Here is a 19,749-nt window from a genome sequence, read left to right on the forward strand (position 1 = left end):
CTGAATAATGAATTCAAACTGGGATTTTTGCTTTCTGATGATAAAAATCAAACTTTCTCCACAGCTTGGTGCAATTTTGAAGTGTGGAAGATGATGTATGATGAATAGTGAGAAAAAAAATCCCAGCTATCATGTTAGCCATATCTGATCCAGTGCTGAGAGCTCTGGCCCTAAGGATTTATTTCCAGCAGTCTCACTGATGCGCTGTATTCCAACTGACCCATTTTATAAAGTGAGATCGATTAACTTTTTTGTTGAAAAATGCTTTCAGGGCAAATTATGTAGAGAAATATGCCACTGCTCCCTTCTAAAATACTGGTACTGTCAAGGTGCCCCACTGGTTTACATTACTAAAAAAGCTATGCATGCTTTATGACAGTTTCTTTCCACTAAGAGGTGTGATTGTATTGCTTCAGTTCCTCTGAATTTTCAGGGTTGCTTAGGTTTTTGCCAATTCATTATTTTGTTCTTCCTCTATAGCAGGAACTGTCCTTGTTGCATGGAAGTTTAGAAAATATGGAGAATATAATATAAGCAAGAGAACGGAGCTTGAAAACTGCCTGAAGCAAGTTTGAGAAAAACTAAATGCCTCTTTCTCTTTTGTGGTACGTATAGGTTTTACCTACAGAGTCCAGTCACTTTGGTACTGAAGTATTTGTAGAACTTATGGAACAAATTAAACTGAATAACAACACAGTGTACCAGCACCAGACAGACTTCACCCCACGAGCTCTAAAGAAACTCGAAGAAGAAATAGCTGAATTAGTACTGGGGACAAGTAACATCTCACAAACTACCTCAGTTACCTGAGGACTGGAAAATGGCAAACACAGAGCCAGTTTTTAGAAACAGTTCCAGAAGAGATGGAAGGAACTACAGTCTGACAAGCCTGATGTGCATGAAAACAATAAACGTTGTTAGTGGACTATCAGGAGTCTTCTAACTACTAATACATATTATCATTAGACTCAAATAGTGGGAAAAATCCTAACCTCAGATTGGATAAAGTTCCAACTGTCGCTTAGGAGAAAGATCTGGGATTTTAAATGATAGTTGCTAGTCTGATGAAGGTATCAGCTCAGTGCTTAGGAGGGATCAATAAAGCAAACCAAACCCTTCGGAATTACTATGAAAAGGAACAGAGAACAAACCAGATGCAATGTTAAGTCACTGTTCAAATCCACAGGATGTTCAGCTGTCAAGTAATGCCAGTGGCTCTGTTCCCATCCCTTTGAAACAGGATGCAATAGAAGTGGAAAAGATTGACATAAGGGCATCATGAATGATCAGAAGTATGGGAAAGCTACTGCTCAGGGAAGAATTCAACAAGCTAGGATTCTTCTGTTTGGAAAAGAATGATGGGGGAAAATGACAGAAGTTCACATCATGATGAGTGACATAAGAGATCAAATGTTCATTCCCTCTTTCCACAAAGAGCTGAGCCGGCATCTAATTAACCTCACAGAGGACAAATTCTGCACAAACAAAAGGAGTGGATATCTGACACTCCATGGGAAAGGATGTTTTGGGGTACTAATCAGTCTGTAGTGGTTCAGAGACTGAAAAAGCTTGTGAAAAAATTTCCACTGAAGATTACTAAAACTCATAGCTGACCCAAAATACCTCCAGCACGAAAACACTTGGAGGCATAGAAAGTGCAAGAGGATGTGTCACATACATCTGCCCCATTTCGACACAGAACCCTGGACAGACCTTTCATCTGACTTCCGACAGCCACACTCACAAAATCAAAGTGCAGGTATTAAGAACGTATCAGAGTACCGTGCTGCTGCAAATATTTATAGTTAGAAAAAACCCCTTAAGTTACTCTTAGCAAGCCAGTAGAAGGAACATTACTATTAAAGCTTCATTTTTGCAAGGAAACTGTTTTTAACTGTTAGTGTTACTTTACTTTTGCTAACTGTACTACATTCCTTAGCTGGAAGACAATATATAAACTTGTCTACAGCTACAAGTAAGGTAAAGTTAATGTCATGTTATTTGTATGGTTACAGGGGCATCAGACAGTGTCAGATGCTTCCTTGAGAGGCTGCCAAAAAATTTTATAACGCCAAGTATTGGTACTTTGGGAAAATGGACAGCACTTAAAGTACTTAAACAAAAAGCTTTCCTTTAAATTATTTAGCAGGTATCACTTACCATGGGCTTCCAGATCCTTCACTAAAGCATGGGTATCAAAAGTTACCTTCCTCTGCTCCAGGGGAGTGATTTCAACTCTTCTGACATCATATGACTTCCTAATGAGCGTGGCAGCAAAACCTGGAAGTGACAACATTTGCCTTAAACTTGACTGGTTTATCATGCAATATGCTAATTTTAATTTCTTTCATCACAGCGAAGCTGTATCGATGTTGCAACAAAAAGCTGGGTCCTTCTGACTGCTTGGTTACAGCACATGTCAGAAACCATGGATCCCTTTTCCGTAGGAAATCTACACCAACTAGGACTCATATATTGATCTTAAGTGCATTCCTATAAGAAAACTGTGCAACAGACAAGCATCTGGATACAATAAAAAAAAGACCACCATATCCAATTGTTTGGTAATATTTGAGACACATCACTTTCAATCATATTCTTTTTACACTTTCTTCTATCGCTACCCTTTCCAGCAAGGAGTGCCATGTGTGAAGATAAACCTATAGAATTTTTTTAGAAAGCTATGCAAATCTAACAGTCAGAATAAATTTGTTGGTTTGCCAGGAAAGTACTCGGGAAACAAAGCAATACAATGTTTGCACCTAATACCTCAAAGAAGGGCATTAGTTAAAGATCCACTGTATTTCGTGACTGCCTTCCCACAAGATGTTTCACTAATTCTTTGACTTCATGCATATTTCTCCCTTCATCTTATCTTTGTGGGGTCTTGCATGCTACAGATTCTGTTATGACAGATTCTTTGTTATCTAAAGAGCCCTGTTACTTCTAAATCCATGCTTATCTGAAACTTTTTGCACTGCTGGCTCTCTACGCTAATCAAAATGCTGTCCTCTATCTTATCTAGACCTTTACTCAGAAGCTTTATATCATTTAAACAACAGGGAAGTTGTTTAAATAATTATTGTGTCACTAATAGATAAATCGGGTTCCATGCTGCCTTCCATTTAGTCTAAAGACCTGGCTGTAAGTAAACCAGCCATAGTATCCAAATCAATGTCCATACTAAATTTAAGATGAAAAAAGATGGAGGGAAGATTTAAGTGCATGAACACGGAATACTCCATAGAAATAATTAAAAATAACTCGAAACACCCATTTTTCACTGAGTCATAATGGCTTTTAAAGACACAGCTCTTTGCCCTCTAAATGCATTGGTGGATTATTTAATTGGGTCGAATAACTGTATCGCAAAGACATTCTCTCAGAAGGGCTGATGTTACTGCATGAGGCTTCTGGTTGCCTTGATAAGCTGCTCTTTTCTCCGTTGCTTCATTCCCGTATTAACCGATGCACGGCTCTCAGACCAGCGCTGTCTTCAACACTCACCGATGTTCACACAGACTCTTATCTGAGGCACCATTTTCGCGATGCCTTTCCGCACCCCTTGGTAACTCCCGCCGCTCCTCCCGTCTCAAACATTCTGCCAGTGCCCGTAAGCTGCTCCTCGGCTCCTCTCGCCGCTGTGACGCGCCCCTTGCCTCGGGCTTGCCGCAGCCGCAGAGGCGGCGTTTCGTGCTCCCTCCCGCACCGCCTCAGGACAGGCCCTCACGATCGCTCTCGGGCAACCGGCGCTGCCCGCCAAACGCCCTGAGCAGCCCATGCAGCCCGCAAGGCCCCGAGGCCGAGGTTACCCCCTCCCACAGCCGGTGGCCGTGTGCCCCCTCCTGCCGCCGTCTCTCCTCGTCCCCCGACGAGCGCAGCCCCGCGGAGGGGCCGCCGGCTCCCAGCGGGCCGAGGGGCCGCGCCCGGCCCTCCGGCGCTTCTCACCTCTCCGAGGAACCGGAGGCTGCAGAGCCCAGAGCGGGCGCGGGCCCGACCGAGACCCGCCGACCCAGGCCAGGAGCGCGGCGCCGCGCCGACCTCCGCTCATGGCGGCACCTGCCCGCCGCCGCCCGCCATGGCCGCTGCGCAGGCGCCGTGCTCCCCGCCGGGCCGCGCGGGGCATGCTGGTACCGGCGGGCGGGCGGCGCCGCCATGCGGGGCGGAGGACCCACGGCGCCCGCTGTGCGTGCGCGCGGCGCCCTCTGCCGGCGGGGCGGCCGCCATGCGCGTCCGGGCCGGGCGGCCTCGGGGCTTCCCTCGGGGCCTCCCTCGGGGCCTCCCTCGGGGCCTTCCTTGGAGCCTCCCTCGGGGCCTCCCTCGGGGCCCTCCTCGCCGCTTAGAAGCTCAAATCGCTGTCAGCAACGTGGCTGCTCCACAGCACAAGCGTTTCTCGTCGCTTGGCTAAGGTTTGGCGATGCGAAAGCGGCTGAGCTGTAGTAAATCAGCTGTAGCAAATCAGTCTGCGGTGGTTGTGGTTTCAGGCCGGTGACAGCCGCGAGCAGCCTGGGCTCTGGTGCTGCAGGGTGTGTAAAAGGTGTGGATGCCTCTTGAGAGCCACGATGAACAGGCAGAGTTAAAACGCCCACCGAGCACTGCGTGCGGAGAGCGAGATAGGAAAAATAAATCTGCAGACTGCTTTTGCTTGGAAAATGTACAGAGAAGGGATGTCCAGAGAGAGCCCTGTGTCAGAGGGCTGGTCTGAGGGATCAGAGAGGCGCAGTGCTCTGACAAAGCTCAGAAATGGAAAAACATACCGGATATTGCACTGCAAATTTGAATAAAGGACACCTGGCTTTGCTGCCGGACAGCGTGTGCACCCAGGGGAGGAGGTTGGCTGTGACAGATCTGGCTGAAACAACCCGTGAAGGTGCGGTGGCTGTATCTGTGCCACACTGTGGAGCAGCAGCTGGGCAACCTCGGGGCCAGCTGAGTTTCTTGTCAGCCCGGTGGAGCATCCTTGAGTTGTATGCGGGAATCCAGGAAGGTGTGCCCCATGCTTTCAATATACCACAGAGAGTGCTTAAACCAGGGTTTGAGTAACACAGGCTTCTTAATTTATCCAAGCACTGGAGAGCTTGTCAAAGACCTTCCTTGTAAGAGCCCTGATGTTGCTTGGCTTCTGGGCAGGCAGTCTAGAGAAAAAGCAGGCTGCCTGCAATAGGCCATACAAAATTCCGAGCAATTCGAACCTGCACAGGTGCAGGCGTAGAGTATCCATGCAAACAGTGTGAACAGGAAAATACAGCTCTGGAGGCTGCAAAAACTATTGGACAAAAATACAGTGTCTAGTGACGTGAGAGCTGAGTACTCACTGCACATGTGCAATCTGAAGACGGACTGGAAAAAGAGCTGTGAAGTTCTCTGACATACGGACTTTCATGCCTGTATACAGAGTTAGAATTAGATTTGTGATGGAGAGGACTGTGCATAGTCTAAGGGGCCCTATTTTCTCCCAGCTCTGTTTGGATGATGTGAGCTACTCGTGCCTGAGCCTGATTTCCCCTTATTCTCTGTCCTGAACTTACTCCAGCCTCAGACCACTTCCATAGGTGAACCACTCTAAGCCTGGCTCTGCCTATGTCCAAATATCCCTAACTCTAAATGCAAAACCAGCCCTGGCTCCAGTTCTGAAAGATGAAACTGTGACTCTGGATCCTTGCGCTTTTGAACTCCGAAGCGTTCAAATTGCAACCTGTTTTCATTTTATTTCTTGTCAGAGCAAAATGTAGATTTCACAGCCTCAGAATATTTTTGCAAAATTGAATTCTTGTTTTTCAGTTTGTGCTAGTTACAATACAATACTTTAGGCTCTGTCAGACATCTGCTTCACTCTAGAACTTCAGGGATACATCTTAAAATAAAAGTGCAAACCAAAAAAAAAGATTGCTAGTGGTACTTCTTAGAAGTTCTGACTGAAATAGTAAAGTTTGAGAGCCATGATAGAAGACATCTGTGAGTAAAAAGGATGCATTTTTCTGCAGTTACCAGCAGCTGCAGGTTGTTTGAACTCAGCCTTCTGTGCTTTTCCAGAAGCCTGCTTCTCTCACAGCTAGTATGATGCAGTGCTTTAAGCTGAGCACATAAAAATTCAGGCTTTCAGAGCAGAAAAGTCTCCTTGGTAATAAAACTCCCTTGATTTTCAGCTACTTGAAAGTCCCTTCTGCTGCCAGGTTGGCTTCAGGCTTCATTGAACCACTCATCTCCATTTGGTGGAAGGGGCTATGGCTTCAGTGGACTTTGTTACATGAGGCTTTGGTCCTGCCTTGTTTCCTTCCAAGAGCCAGCTGGGAGACTCTTATTTCATTCAGAGGCATTTCCTCTTTCAGGGCATGACTTTCATTCAGAGGACTTCTAGGAAGAGGACAAAGGTGGAAGGAAGACATGTATGGGATATTTGGGGGAAGAAGCACTGCTACCAGTGATAAAGGGTAGGGTGATAAAGAAGGCAAGCAGCCAGGGAGCTCACTGGAAGGGTGTTCTCAGAAAAGCAGATGCCTGGTACCTGTGCTGAGGTTTAATTCCCAGTCCTGCCATGGTAACAGATGCCGGATTCAGCAGAAACGCTCAAACAAGCCTAGCCTTATTTAAAGCACTGAGTTTCCAAGTCAACAACTCCTGTGTTGCCAAGATACAGATATTAGAAAAAAAAAAACCAACAGCAACAAAAAGCTGTCACTGAGGGCGATCCGTGCCCTCTCTGCAGGGACATCATTGTTCAGCACTAATAATGTCAGACGCAGGCTCAGGATGGCAGTTGCAGTCCTTCCCAACCACAGAGGCTTCCCTCGCAGGACAAAAAAGCTGAGTGCCCCAGGGTGCTAATTTTCTACTTCAGACAGACAGTGAGCCGGCAAACTGGGTGTTTGGAAGGTGTAATTTCTGGCAGCCGGTACCAGCAACTGAACTCAGTTCAGTTTAGTAATACGGAGAGCTGCTGTGGAGATAAGGGCGGCTGCCCCAACTTGCCGTAGGAGGGCAGCAGCCTACAGCCAGACAGGGTCTGACGATGGGACTGTGTGTTCTGAACAACTCACCCTTTTCCTCTGTTTTATTTCTTGTCATTTATACAAATACAGTGGAGGGCAGCTATTCCTATGCTCTCAGCCAGCCATCCTACAGCTTTTTCATGCATGCAAGTAACACATCTCTATATTGTCTGTTCATCCATCTGGATGAGGGCCTGCAGCAGGGATTACTGCGTGCTGCCATACTCTGCAAAGATGCTGTAGGGTAAAAGGCACTCCTCTCAAACAGATGATAATAAGGAGGGCAAGCAGCTGTGGACCCCAACAGAAAAATGTTGAAACCAATGAGGTGGTTGAAAAGAGGGAGACAAATGAGACAAGATAACTAATATCTTAGCCTTACCCCTTGTTTTTCATACAATGTATGTTTTTCACTGTCTGGCATCCTTCATGGGAGCTCTCTGTTGTCTCCATTGACTTCAGGATACAGATCAAAGTTTTCGTATTGTCAATGGCGGTGCTATCTAGTCATTGGTATGTGAGGCTGGAAAGGACCATCTCTCTTGAGTGCACTCCTGCAAACAACAAGCACACATATATTCTTTTTTCTCCATTTCCTTTGAGATCTTTGCCATCCTAGGGTTGATTTTCACACTGAATCACTAGCAAGTTCCTGTCTTGAGTTTAGATGAACAAAAGATTTTCAAAGCTAGGTGTCTCCTAAACTGCATTCAGAAACCTAAACTGCTGCTGGACTTTCAGAGATGATGAGTACTGAATGCCCTTTCTCTCTGCTCTCAGAGACAGTAAATAATTTCCTTCTTATATATAATCTAAATCTATGCTCTTTCAGTTTAAAACTATTACTCCTCCTCCTATCCATACACCCCCCGATAAAGAGTCTTTCCCTTCTTTCCTGTAGCCCCCTTTAAGTACTGGAAGGCTGCTATAAGTCTCCCCAGAGCCTTCTCTTCTCCAGGCTGAACCCCCCCCAACTCTCTCAGCCTGTCCTCACAGGGGAGGTGCTCCAGCCCCCTGAGCATCTTTGTGGCCTCCTCTGGAACTGTTTGAGCAGCTCCATGTCCTTCTTCTGTAGGGGGCCCCTGTGCTGGACACAGCACTGCAGGTGGGGTCTCACGAGGGTGGAGTAGAGGAGGAGAATCCCCTCCCTCAACCTGCTGGCCACACTTCTCTTGATGCAGCCAAGGACACAGTTGACTTTCTGGGCTGTTAGCACACATTGCTGGCTCAGAGTCAGTTTTCCATCCACCAATAACCCCAAATCCTTCTCCACAGGGCTGCTCTCAATCCACTCATCACCCAGCCTGTATTTGTGCTTGGGATGGCCCCAACCCATGTGCGGGACCTTGCCTTGTTGAACTTCAACTTGGCCTTGTTGCACTTCATGAGGTTTGCACTGTCCCACCTCTCCAGCCTGTCCAGGTCCCTCTGGATGGCACATCCCTGCCCTCCTGCGTGTCAACTGCTCCACACAGCTTGGTGTTGTCAGCAAACTCACTGAGGGTGCACTCATCCCACTGACCATGTCACAGACAAAGATGTTAAACAGCGCTGGTGCCAACATCAACCCCTGAGGAACACCACTCCTCACTGCTCTCCACTCAGACATGTGGCTCTTTGTTGACTGCAACTCTTTGAGTGTGACCATCCAGCCAATTCCTTATCCACCAAGTGGTTCATCCATCAAATCCACATCTCCAATTTAGAGACGAGGATGTCATGTGGGACAGTGTCAAATGCTTTGCACAAGTCCAGGTAGGTGGCGTCAGTTGCTCTTCCCTTATCCACCAGCACTGTAATCCCATCGTAGAAGGCCACCAAGTTTGTCAGGCATGATTTGCCCTTAGTGAAGCCATGCTGGCTGTCATCGATGACCTCCTTATTTTCCCTGTGCCCCAGCATAGTTTCTGGGAGGAAATGGAACAGAGTATAAGAGAAAGAGGAGTTTAAAATGGTAAAAGTGTCCAAGTGATTGTTTGCATGTCGTAAATCATGCCTCCCTGATAAAGCTGGGGCTGATGGGCAGGGGTCTCATATAGATTTTATTTCTGTGGATGCTTAGGCAGAATTCACCTCTGTTAGTCTATTCTCTGCTGTTAGCCTCTTGTCAGTCCCTGGTGGTCAGGTGTTGGTTACACAGCTTTTATTGAAGTCTGGAAGCATCTTGTTCCCTGCTAAAAGATAGTTCAGTATTGTCTTTTCATGGTGCCCACCCTGATTCTCTGGAGCTCTTTCTGCTCATTTGAGTAGTTTTGTAACAGTCCTGCTGCTAAGTGAACCAGCATGGAAAAGGATATTCAAGGAGACAGGGAACTTTGGTAGCAGTGGTAGGTGATGCCTGTCTCCTTGAGTCCTTCAGGACTCCACCTCAATCCTGCAACTGGAAAAATAGAGCATCACACTGTCCTGTCTCACTCTGTGGGCTAGGGTGAGGTTATTTTAATTCTCTGTGCCGTAAGAGGAGTGATGACAATCACTCAAAAGGTTTTGCCAACTAACAGATTTACTTGAAACTCATCAGTGACACAATGGACAGTATAACAGCTAGGCAAAACTCGAATAATGACCAAAACTTCTGAACACAATGGAAAACAGTGGCTTAGGCAAAGCTTGAAACAAGATCACTCCTGTGTGCCTAGAATGGGGTCAGAAAAGAGAGAGAGAAAAAAAGAATGATAAGAAATAAGGAGTGGGATCAAGAAGGAGAAGAAAAGATATCACCACCATTGGATCCAGTGATGACCTCTGCTCATAGTTGGGGTTCTTTGGTAGTGGGCATATGCCTGACAACACTACATATACTACAAGTGCCCACCCCTACAGGCGGGGATTCTGGCGTCACTGAGAAAGTGCAATGCAAGTTTGAGAATGTTCTGGAAATGAGTTGGTGGGCTGTGGGGGCCTTGGTGGTCTTGCACTCCTCCCTCCCCAGACTTGACCGAGGGTTACTTTCCATGGGTGCACACATGCAGTGGCATGACCAAGGGTTACCTTCCACAGGCATTGTAAGTGCAGGAAATGGGTAGTTTATGTGGTTCTCGGGAGCAGGGATGAGGGCTCACCAGACACTGCCCCACCTCTGCAGACCCTGTCTGCTTGCTTTTACTCATATCAAGATGGAGATTTGAGACAATTCCCCACTCCAATTTGACTCGGGACCTCACACATGCCACCACCAAGACCTGAAGCACCACTGCACCTTGGGGGAAAGAGGCCAGATGGGGACTTTTGGAGAAGGTTGCCTTCATACATGCTAAAATCTCTGCTGGGACTCAGCCTGTGAAATTTGCCGTAATACAAAGTGGTCCAGTGTCTTGAGTGCAGCACAAGTCCTTCATCCTCTCCCAAGTCATCCTCTACCTGGTGTTGGGACCATCCATCTACCATCCCTGCCCCAATGTACACCTGCATACCAGCCTCCCAACCCTGTTCACCTACACCTCATGGGGGGAGTATAGCGGGGGGTTGTGCCACGGGAAGTAGAACAGGCTCTGATGCCTCCCTCAGCACACTGCTGTGACAAAGCCAAATTGCAAGATACAGCTTGGGAGGCAAAGGTGGTGAGGTCTAACAGCCTGGAGTGGGAGAGAAGACAGCCGGTGTCTAGAAGACCCTTGCTATTAATCATAGTATTGTCCTCTGATCATTTCAGCACTGTTTGGGATTGTATATATTAAGGAGCACAAGACAGCATAAGTCTTTTTCCATCACTACTCAGGTCAAAGTGTCATGCTCTGGTTGTCTTTGGTGTCGCAAAGCCAGGCTATACCACTGCGGGCTACTGTACTTCAGCATTTTGCTAGTAAACATCTGACACAATTTCATTCTCATTTGCCAGAGGTACCTTGCAGGCAGGATGTTGTTAGCCAGCAGCTCTCCAGAGTTGCTTAAGCTCGTTACAGAAAACCCAGAGGAAAGGGCTGGTGGATTCCACTCAATTTTGAATTGATCTGGGCTTAGGAGTCTTAACTGTGCTTCACAAATATGTGGAGACAAAGAGCAGGGAGCAGGTGAGTAATTTCAGTGTAGAATCAGCAACAACACAATAGATTCTATATTCCTCATATAAAGGAATTCACTGAGCCATGCTTTCTGGAAAGCTTCCTTCCTCCTGGAGTGCCTATCACAGTCTGCTTTCCAGCTAGATAACGACATCTGCAGCAAATCACATTAGATTACCTTTGAAAAAAACATGCAGGGTGGGGCACAGGAGCCTGTGGTAGGATAGGCCAGTGCTCTGCATTATTAATTTAGTTACACTGGGCTCAGATAAATCTTATCAAATTTAATTTAGATGGAGTATGGGACAGACAGACTTTGAAGCTGTGGTAGGTACTAATGACACTCTGTTGACTTTTGTCCTTGTCAGTGTCTTGAATAACATTGAGACCCCAGTGGGGAAGGAAAAGTGGGATAGTGAAATGAAGTGCCTGGTCATGGATTTATTTGATTAAGTCTTGTCTAAGTTGCTGTAGTCAATGGAGGCATGCTGACTTGTATCAGCAGAAGCTATTGCTTGTTCTTTGTACTTCTGTAGTACTGAGAAGCTCAAATCCTGTGTCAGCATCTCACCATTGTGAAAGATCAATATGTAGATTCTGTGTGTGGCTGAAGGCAAGAAAATTCTAGTACGGAAATTAGTTAGGGAAAGAAGACTTCAGTGCTGGGTTGCCTGATGTTCCTCTTGCCTATCTTTCTGAATTATGGAATCATAGAATCATTGAATCATTCAGGTTGGAAAAGACCTGTAAAATTATCAGCTCAACTGTTCACCTTGTGCTGCCAAGCCCACCACTAAACCATGTCCCGAAGCACCTCATCTACATGTCTTTTAAATACCTCCAAGGATGGTGACTCAGGCACTGCCCTGGGCAGCCTGTTCCAATGCTTGATAAACCTTTCAGTGAGGAAATTTTTCCTAATATCCAATCTAAACTTCCCCTGGTACAACTTGAGGACATTTCTTCTTGTCCTATTGCTTGTTACTTGGGAAAAGAGACTAATACCTTGCTACAACCTCCTTTCAGGTAGTTGTAGAATGCGATAAAGACTGCTCTGAGCCTCCTTTTCTCGAGGCTCTACAACCCCAGTTCCCTCAGCCATTCCTCATAAGACTTGTGCTCTAGATCTTTCACCAGCTCTGTTGCCCTTCTCTGGACATGCTCCAGCACCTCAATGTCGTTCTTGTAGTGAGGGGCCCAAAACTGAACCCAGGAATCAAGGGGCGGCCTCACCAGTGCCGAGTACAGGGGTCAGATCCCTTCCCTGTCCCTGCTGGCCACGCTAGTGCTGACACAAGCCAGGATGCCATTGGCCTTCTTGGCCATCTGGGCACACTGCTGGCTCCTGTTCAGTTGGCTGTCGACCAACACCCCCAGGTCCTTTTCCGCCAGGCAGCTTTCCAGTCACTGTTCTCCAAGCCTGTAGAGTCACGTGGGGTTGTTGCACCCAAGTGCAGGACCCGGCACTGAGCCCTGTTGAACCTCATACAATCGGCCACAGCGCATGGCTCCAGCCTGTCCAGGTCTCTCTGCAGAGCCTCCCTACCCTCGAGCAGATCAACACTCCCACCTGCGGGAGATATGGACACGCACACGACCAGTATGATCAAGCAATGCCAATTTATTGAAGGTAAGCAAGCCCTTTTATAGCTTTCTCCTGTGCACGCGAACGGTACATGGTGCAATCCTTATGATTGGACAGTTAGCTTTGTCCACGCGCTTCAAGCCTTCTCACGATTGGATAATAAGCACCACACTCAAATGTCTTTCTCCGCCCAACCCATCTCCTGGAGTTGGTTGCCGAGTTCTTTGTTCTGTGTCCTTGCCAAGGCGTGCACATGTGTAGGATTGCTCACATGTCCATTATCTCCCAACACCCACCCAACTTGGTGTCATCTGCAAACTGACTGAGGCTGCACTCAATCCCCTCATCCAGATCACTGATAAAGATATTAACCAGAACTGGTCCCAGTACTGAGCCCTGGGGAACAACACTTGTGACCGGCCGCCAGCTGGACTGAACTCCATTCACCACAACATTTTGGGCCCGGCCATCTAGCCAGATTTTACTCAGTGAAGCCATCACCCATCCAAGCCATGAGCACAGTTTCTCCAGGAGAATGCTGTGGAAAATGGTGTCAAAAGCTTTACTAAAATCCAGGTAAACAACATCCACAGCCTCTCCCTCATCTACTCAGTGGGCCACAGGACCTTCCTTTCATGAACCCATGCTGACTGGGCCTGATCACCTGGCTGTCCTGTATGTGCTGCATGATGGCACTGAAGATGATCTGCTCCATAAACCCCAGCATCAGAGTGACAGGCCTGCAGTTCCCCAGATCCTCCTTCCAGCCCTTCCTGTAGATGGGTGTCACATTTGCTAACCTCCAGTCAACTGGGACCTCCCCGGTTCTCCAGGACTGCCGATAAATGATGGAAGTAGCTCAGTGAGCACTTCTGCCAGTACCTTTGGGTGGATCCCATCCAGCCCCATAGACGTGAGTGTGTCTGAGTGGTGTAGCAGGTCACTAACCATTTTCTCTTGGGTTAGGGGGGCTTCATTCTGCTCCTCGTCCCTGTTTGCCAGCTCAGGGGGCTGTGTATGCGGAGAACAACTGGACTTACTCTTAGAGACTGAGGCAAAAAAGGCGTTAAGTACCTCAGCCTTTTCCTCATCTTTTTGTCACTATGTTTCTCCCTGTATCCAGTAAAGTTTCCTTTTGTTTCTAATGCATTTAGAGAAACATTTTTAATTATCTTTTATGGCAGTAGCCAGGTTAAGTTCTAGTTGGGCTTTGGCCCCCTAATTTTTTCCCTGCATAGCCTCATGACATCCCTGCAGTCCTCCTGAGTTGCCTGCCCCTTATTCCAAAGGTGATAATCTTTCGGGTTTTTTTTTTTTTTTTCCCCAAGTTCCAGCCAAAGCTCCCTGTTCAGCCAGGCTGGTCTTCTTCCCAGCCAGCTCGTCATTTGGCACATGGGGATGGCCTGCTCCTGCACCTTTAGGATTTCCTTGTTGAAGAATGTCCAGCCTTCCTGGACTCCTTTGCCCTTCAGGACTGCCTCCCATGGGACCCTGTCAACCAGGCTCCTAAACAAGCTAAAGTCTGCCCTCTGGAAGTTCAAGATAATAGTTCCGCTGACCCGCCTCCTTACATCTCCAAGAATAGAAAACTAATTATCATTTTATGATCTCTGTGCCCAAGATGGCCTCCAGCCATCACATCACCCACAAGTCCTTCTCTGTTCACAAATAACAGGCCCAGTGGGGAGTTTTCCCCAGTTGGCTCCCTCACCAGCTGTGTCAGGAAGTTATCTTCCACACACTCCAGGAACCTCCTGGACTGTTTCCTCTCCACTGTATTGTATTTCCAGCTGACATCTGATAGGTTGAAGTCCCCATGAGGACAAGGGCTAGTGATTGTGAGACTTCTGCCAGCTGCTTATAGAATATTTCATCTGCCTCTTCATCCCGGTTGGGTGGTCTGTAACCAACTCTGTGCTGGTTTAAGCCCTGCCGGGACTGGAGAGCACGTTGCTGTTGCCCCTCCCCACCCTCAGCTGGTCAGGCTGGCAGTGAGGCACAAACCCGGGTTAAAATAAGAAGAAATTTAATACAACAGTGTGATAAACAATCTGAACAACAACAGTAGCAATGATAACAACAATAAACAGCAATAACAGTGAACAAGACAAACGATATACAGAGAAATACTGCAAAATAGTCATGGAACAAAGCCGACACGTGGGTCCCGCCACCAAAAAGCCAAAGAGAAAGTAAAATCAAAATTTCCCACCCCTGGACCTGACGTCAGCATGGTATGAATAACCCGGCTGGAGATCCCTTCCCCCTCTCTCTCTGCTGGGGAAACTCAACCCTATCCTAGTCGAACCAGGACAAACTCCTACCATGATATCCTCTTTGTTGGCCTTCCCTAATTCCTACCCATAAACACTCAACCCTATGTGCAGGTTTAATTCCTGCCGGGATCGGAGAGCACGTTGCCGTTGCCCCTCCCCCACCCGCAGCCGGTCGGGCTGGAAGTTAGGCACAGACCCGGGCTAAAGTAACAAGGAATTTAATACAACAGAGTGATAGAACAATCTGAACAACAACAGTAACAATGATAATAACAATGAACAGCAATAACAGTGAACAAGATAAAAGATATACAGAGAAATACCGCTAGATGATCAAGGAGCAAGCCCGCCGCGTGTAAGCGACCCCCAAAACCAGAAGCGAAAGTAAAAAGGCTCCGCCCCTGGACCTGACGCCAGCATGGTATGAATAACCTGGCTGGAGATCCCTTCCCCCTCTCTCTCTGCTGGAAAAAAACCCAAAATAACAAAAACCCAAACTTGACTCTATCTTAGCTAAACCAGGACACCCTACTGTCACCATCATTAAGCTCTAGACAGTCAAAACACTCCCTATACATACAGGGCTACTCCCCACCTCTCCTTCCTTGCCTATCCCTTCTGAAGAGTTTACGGCCATCCATTGCAGCACTCCAGTTCTGTGAGTCATCCCACCATGTTTCTGTGATACTATGTCATGGTTTTCCTGATGCCCAGTGGCTTCCAGCTCCTCCAGTTTGTTGCCCGTGTCATGTGCATTGGTGTAGATGCATTTCAGCTGGGCTATTGATCCTGCCCCCTTTTTGTAGGGAGAAGCCCTAATTCCTGTGTGACCATTTTCAGGTGTTTCTGTGGTTTCTAACACATCAGTAACCCTTGTGTCTGCTGCCTCATGGATCTACATCCCATACATCCACTGAGATGGCAGACTGGAGGATCTCACTAGCACAATGTCTCTCAAACACTGGCATGCTGCCCCCAGGCTTATCTCTAGTGAGCCTGGTTTTATCCCTTTCCCCCTTCACATCTACTTTAAAGCTGTCAGGGCTTCAGCGCCCTTCCTGCATATCCTTCTGCACAATCCTCTGCGCAAACTGCTATGCCATGCCCTTGCTGACATGGCACACCCTGTTTGCCCTTCCTGATTGCAGTGCTCCTGGTCACTAGTGCTCCCTAAGGGTTTCTTTTATAGGTGTGGGGGAGCTTGGCCACCATTGCTCCTGACCCCACCAAGGTCCCATCAGCTGCTGTAGCTGAGCTGCTGGCTCCTGGAGGGTCTCTTGGCTCCCCTGAGGTTCTCCCAGTTTGGGAAACCCCCTGTACGCTGCATTGGAGTGCTCTGCTGCCCATCGTGCCAGCACTGGAACTGCTCTCCTTGGCGACTGAGTTATGTACCACCTTCTGGCATATGGACTGGGTGCAGTCCCGCCATCTCTAGTTCCCTCAAGCGTTGGATACCCTCCTCAGTGGTGGTCCACTTGCCCAGGCAGCATACCACGTAGTCCTTGAGGGAGTAACAGGCTTTGACAGTCAACAGGAACCACGTTCAAAGGCTGTGGGTTTCAATTCCCTTTCCAATCACTTTGTCAACCCCAGTGTTCCTACTAAGGGATCCCAGCTGCCTGGCATGCCTGCTGTCTGACTCCTGACAGTGGACCCCCAGTATCCCAACACTGGGGGCAACCAGGCAGCAATCTCCCACCTGGCTTGTGGCTGTCATTTTTCCACAGAACTCACAGCTTCTTTAGGTTTAGGGCCCAAGTGGTTGTGCCATCCTTGGTGCCTGTCATTTCCTTGTCTTGCTTCCTCTGATGGTGCTGGACAGAGGGTCAGTAGGCCCAAGCCAAGCCCCAGAGCATTTCTAGAAGTCGCTAGGTCCCATTGGGTTAGTCAAGACACCCTTCATTCAAGTGGTGTGCCAATTCGCCAGGCCTGTTCAGGTGTAAAATTTCAGGCTGTCAGTGGTGATAACTGCCCTAGGCACAAACTCTGCCACCACCAATTGAGCAACTTGGGACACATTTCTCTGACACCTCTCCAACAAAATGTTTACTCCATGCCAGGACCAAGCCAAGTTCCACACACCAAACAAGCCAGTGATGTGAGATTATAGAATCATAGAAAAGTTTGGGTTGGAAGGGACCTTAAAGATCATTTAGAACCAGTCCCCCTGCCATGGGGTTATGATAATATTTATTAATATAATATAGATAATGTGATCAAACAGCATACATGAGGATGTAGAAGAAACTTGGGGCCCTATGCAGCAGAGCTGGACACATCCATCCTGGAGAAGCAGAGGGAGGTGTTATCCCTTGTTGTCTCTGCAAGGTAGCTCACAGTGCAGGAACACCGTCGGTGCCAGGGCCATATGCCAGCCCTGGCACATGGCCATTGCTTTTATCAAAATGTGTCCAGGCACAGTGGAGTAAAGTGATAAGCACCACAGCAAACAACAAAAGCAGCAACTGACAAGCCCTGGACTCTGGTGAAGCAAGCAAGCTCCATGACCAGCACAAACCCTGCAAGTTAACAACTGTAACTGCTATAGGACACTTAAACCCAAACTGTTGTTATCTCAAGCCCCATAATGTGCTTGAAAAAGGAGTGTTGTGGGTTGACCATGGCTAACCTACTCAGTTGCTTGCTCACTCCCCTCTGTTGTGGAATGGGGGGAAAACAGAAGGAGGGTATGGCGTCTTGTGGTTTGAGGTAATGACTTTTTAATAGGGAGAGCAAAAGACAAAGTGAAAAAAAAAGAAGGAAATTTATTCACTACTTCCCATTGGCCGGCAGATGTTTAGCGACTTCCTGGCAAGGAGGATCTCACCATTTGTCACCATAACTGCAAATATCCCCCCTTCTTCCTCCTTTCCTTGAGCTTTTATTGCTGAGCATGACATGGTATGGTATGGAATATCCCTTTGGTCAGTTGGGGTCGGCTGTCCTGGTTGGATCCCCTCCAGCCCCTTGCCCACCCCCAGCCAGCTTGCTGGGTGGAGTGGGCAGAGTAGGAAAGAGAAAAAGCCTCGATGCTGTGCAAGCTCTGTTCAGCAATAGCCAATTATTGGTTTGTTATCAACACCATTTCAGCCACAGATCTGAAGCATAGCTCCACAGGGGCTGTTAGGAAGACCGATAACTCCATCCCATCCAGACCCAGAACACCTCTCTAGCAAAGATCCTGAAGGACCCAGATGTACTGGAGAAGCTGGCACAAGTTCATAAACAAGTTCATAAAAGTCACTGATCTTATTTACAAGTTATTATGGAAATGGTTGATAGGACCCAGGGAGACAGTTTTTCATGGCTCCTGAAGTTGCTCAGAAATCCTGATGGAGTCCAGGAAGTTTTGCCTTGGATTACACAGGGCACTTTTAGTGTTTTGAGACCACATAGCATCGATGCACTCCTACATAGGCACAAACAGCACCCACTTAACCACAGTGCTCTGTATCATGGAAACAGCTTGCAGACCATTGTTTTCACAGATTTTCTTGCTTGAATAGATTATACCAGGACTAAGAGCTTTTCACAAAGAGGTCAAGGATTTATGAGCCTGGAAAAAGAGCAAATGCATTTCTTTGCAAGTTAAAGTAAATCCATCTGGGATCTTAAAAAATTTAACAGATTAACTTCAGAAAGGTACACTGCTTGCTTCAAGACAAGTGGAGACATGGAGACATCTCCATTTAGAGCTCCCCCAACACACAGAGGGTACAGTCATCCTGAATTGTGAGGCTGTATCAAGGGACACGTCACTGTAGCAGCTGCTCATTTCTAGATGCTCACTTCATCCATGTGTCCTGCAACCCATCGTGCTGTTAGCTACATTTGCCTGTAAGGACATTTGTCTTCTCAGGAATGCCGTAATGGTTAGATATGCTACAGCCAACTGCAAAATGTCACAGACCTTCAGAAACGACTGCAGCGAGTCATATGTGCCGTTTCATAATGAAGTTAAATGAGGTCATTTTTCTCCCCTGTTCCAGGTACAGCAGTTTACACTGAAGAGCTCTGTCATCTTACACAAATGTTCATTAAACATGAAGTGTCTAAACTACCAAAATAAGAGAGCCCACACCTGACCTTCAGTCCTCAGGAGTCAGTCTTACTCAGTAGGTAACTGAATTATGAAATTGCTGACTTTATGATGTGAACGCACACAGATTTAGCTAAATTCGGTTCCCATTTTCATGTCTATAAATTAGGAGTGGGTTTACTGCAAAACTGTTAGACTCTTTTGCTGGCAACCTCTGAAGTGCTTTATGTGAGTTGAAATTCACTCAAAACCAAATTTCTGCTGATGTCTTTCAAGTTCTGATCATTTTCCCCAAGAGCAAATTCTGCCCCTGCTTTGTTACAGTGCATGAATAAAAAGTATTTTGTTCCTGGCCAAGAGCACACAAACCGTGCAAACAAAGGCTTTCTGCATCGGGGACCTCCAGGTCAGTTTGCTGTAGTGATTGTAAATGGGAATGAATAAGCAAATATACTACAGACTTGATTTTTATTCTGTTAAAGGAGCAGGAGTTCATTGCTCCAATGTTGTGCTGATTCCTCAGCAATCAATCTCATTAAATGTTATAATGCTCCTTTTCAGCAGTTTTACTGACTTATGTAACAGATACTCAGAAAATGGAAGCCATCTCCCTGATGAGTTTTTTTCCTCTGTTTCTTATATTGAGGGGAGATGGGTTTGTCCTAACAAGGGACAAGATTTATGTGAGCTAATGATAAGTCTTTTTAATAACCAGGTTTTGGCCATTTCAGCTTCCCTCTCCAGGGCAGATGAAAGCTTGAGTGTTAGGAACTCAAATGTACGGTCATTTGCCCTTTCTGGTTTGCAATCGCAGCTTCTTCTAAAATGAAAAAATCCTGGTTTTGGGGTTGTGAAGAAG

General features: G+C 47.0%; 1 protein-coding gene across 1 annotated transcript in view; it reads right to left on the reverse strand.

Moving 5' to 3' along the window:
• The window catches only part of CCDC90B (coiled-coil domain containing 90B), an 11,695-nt gene extending 7,610 nt beyond the window's left edge, over nucleotides 1-4,085 (reverse strand). The window contains exons 1-2 of the mRNA XM_074917773.1: nucleotides 3,949-4,085; nucleotides 2,161-2,280 (exon numbers count right to left, since the gene is read on the reverse strand). Coding sequence (XP_074773874.1) covers nucleotides 2,161-2,280; nucleotides 3,949-4,051 — 223 coding nt within the window. The 5' untranslated portion in view covers nucleotides 4,052-4,085. The remainder of the gene's footprint in view (nucleotides 1-2,160; nucleotides 2,281-3,948) is intronic.
• Nucleotides 4,086-19,749: the final 15,664 nt, after the last annotated feature.

This window comes from Athene noctua, chromosome 1, assembly GCF_965140245.1.
Source record: "Athene noctua chromosome 1, bAthNoc1.hap1.1, whole genome shotgun sequence".
NCBI classification, from domain to species: domain Eukaryota; kingdom Metazoa; phylum Chordata; class Aves; order Strigiformes; family Strigidae; genus Athene; species Athene noctua.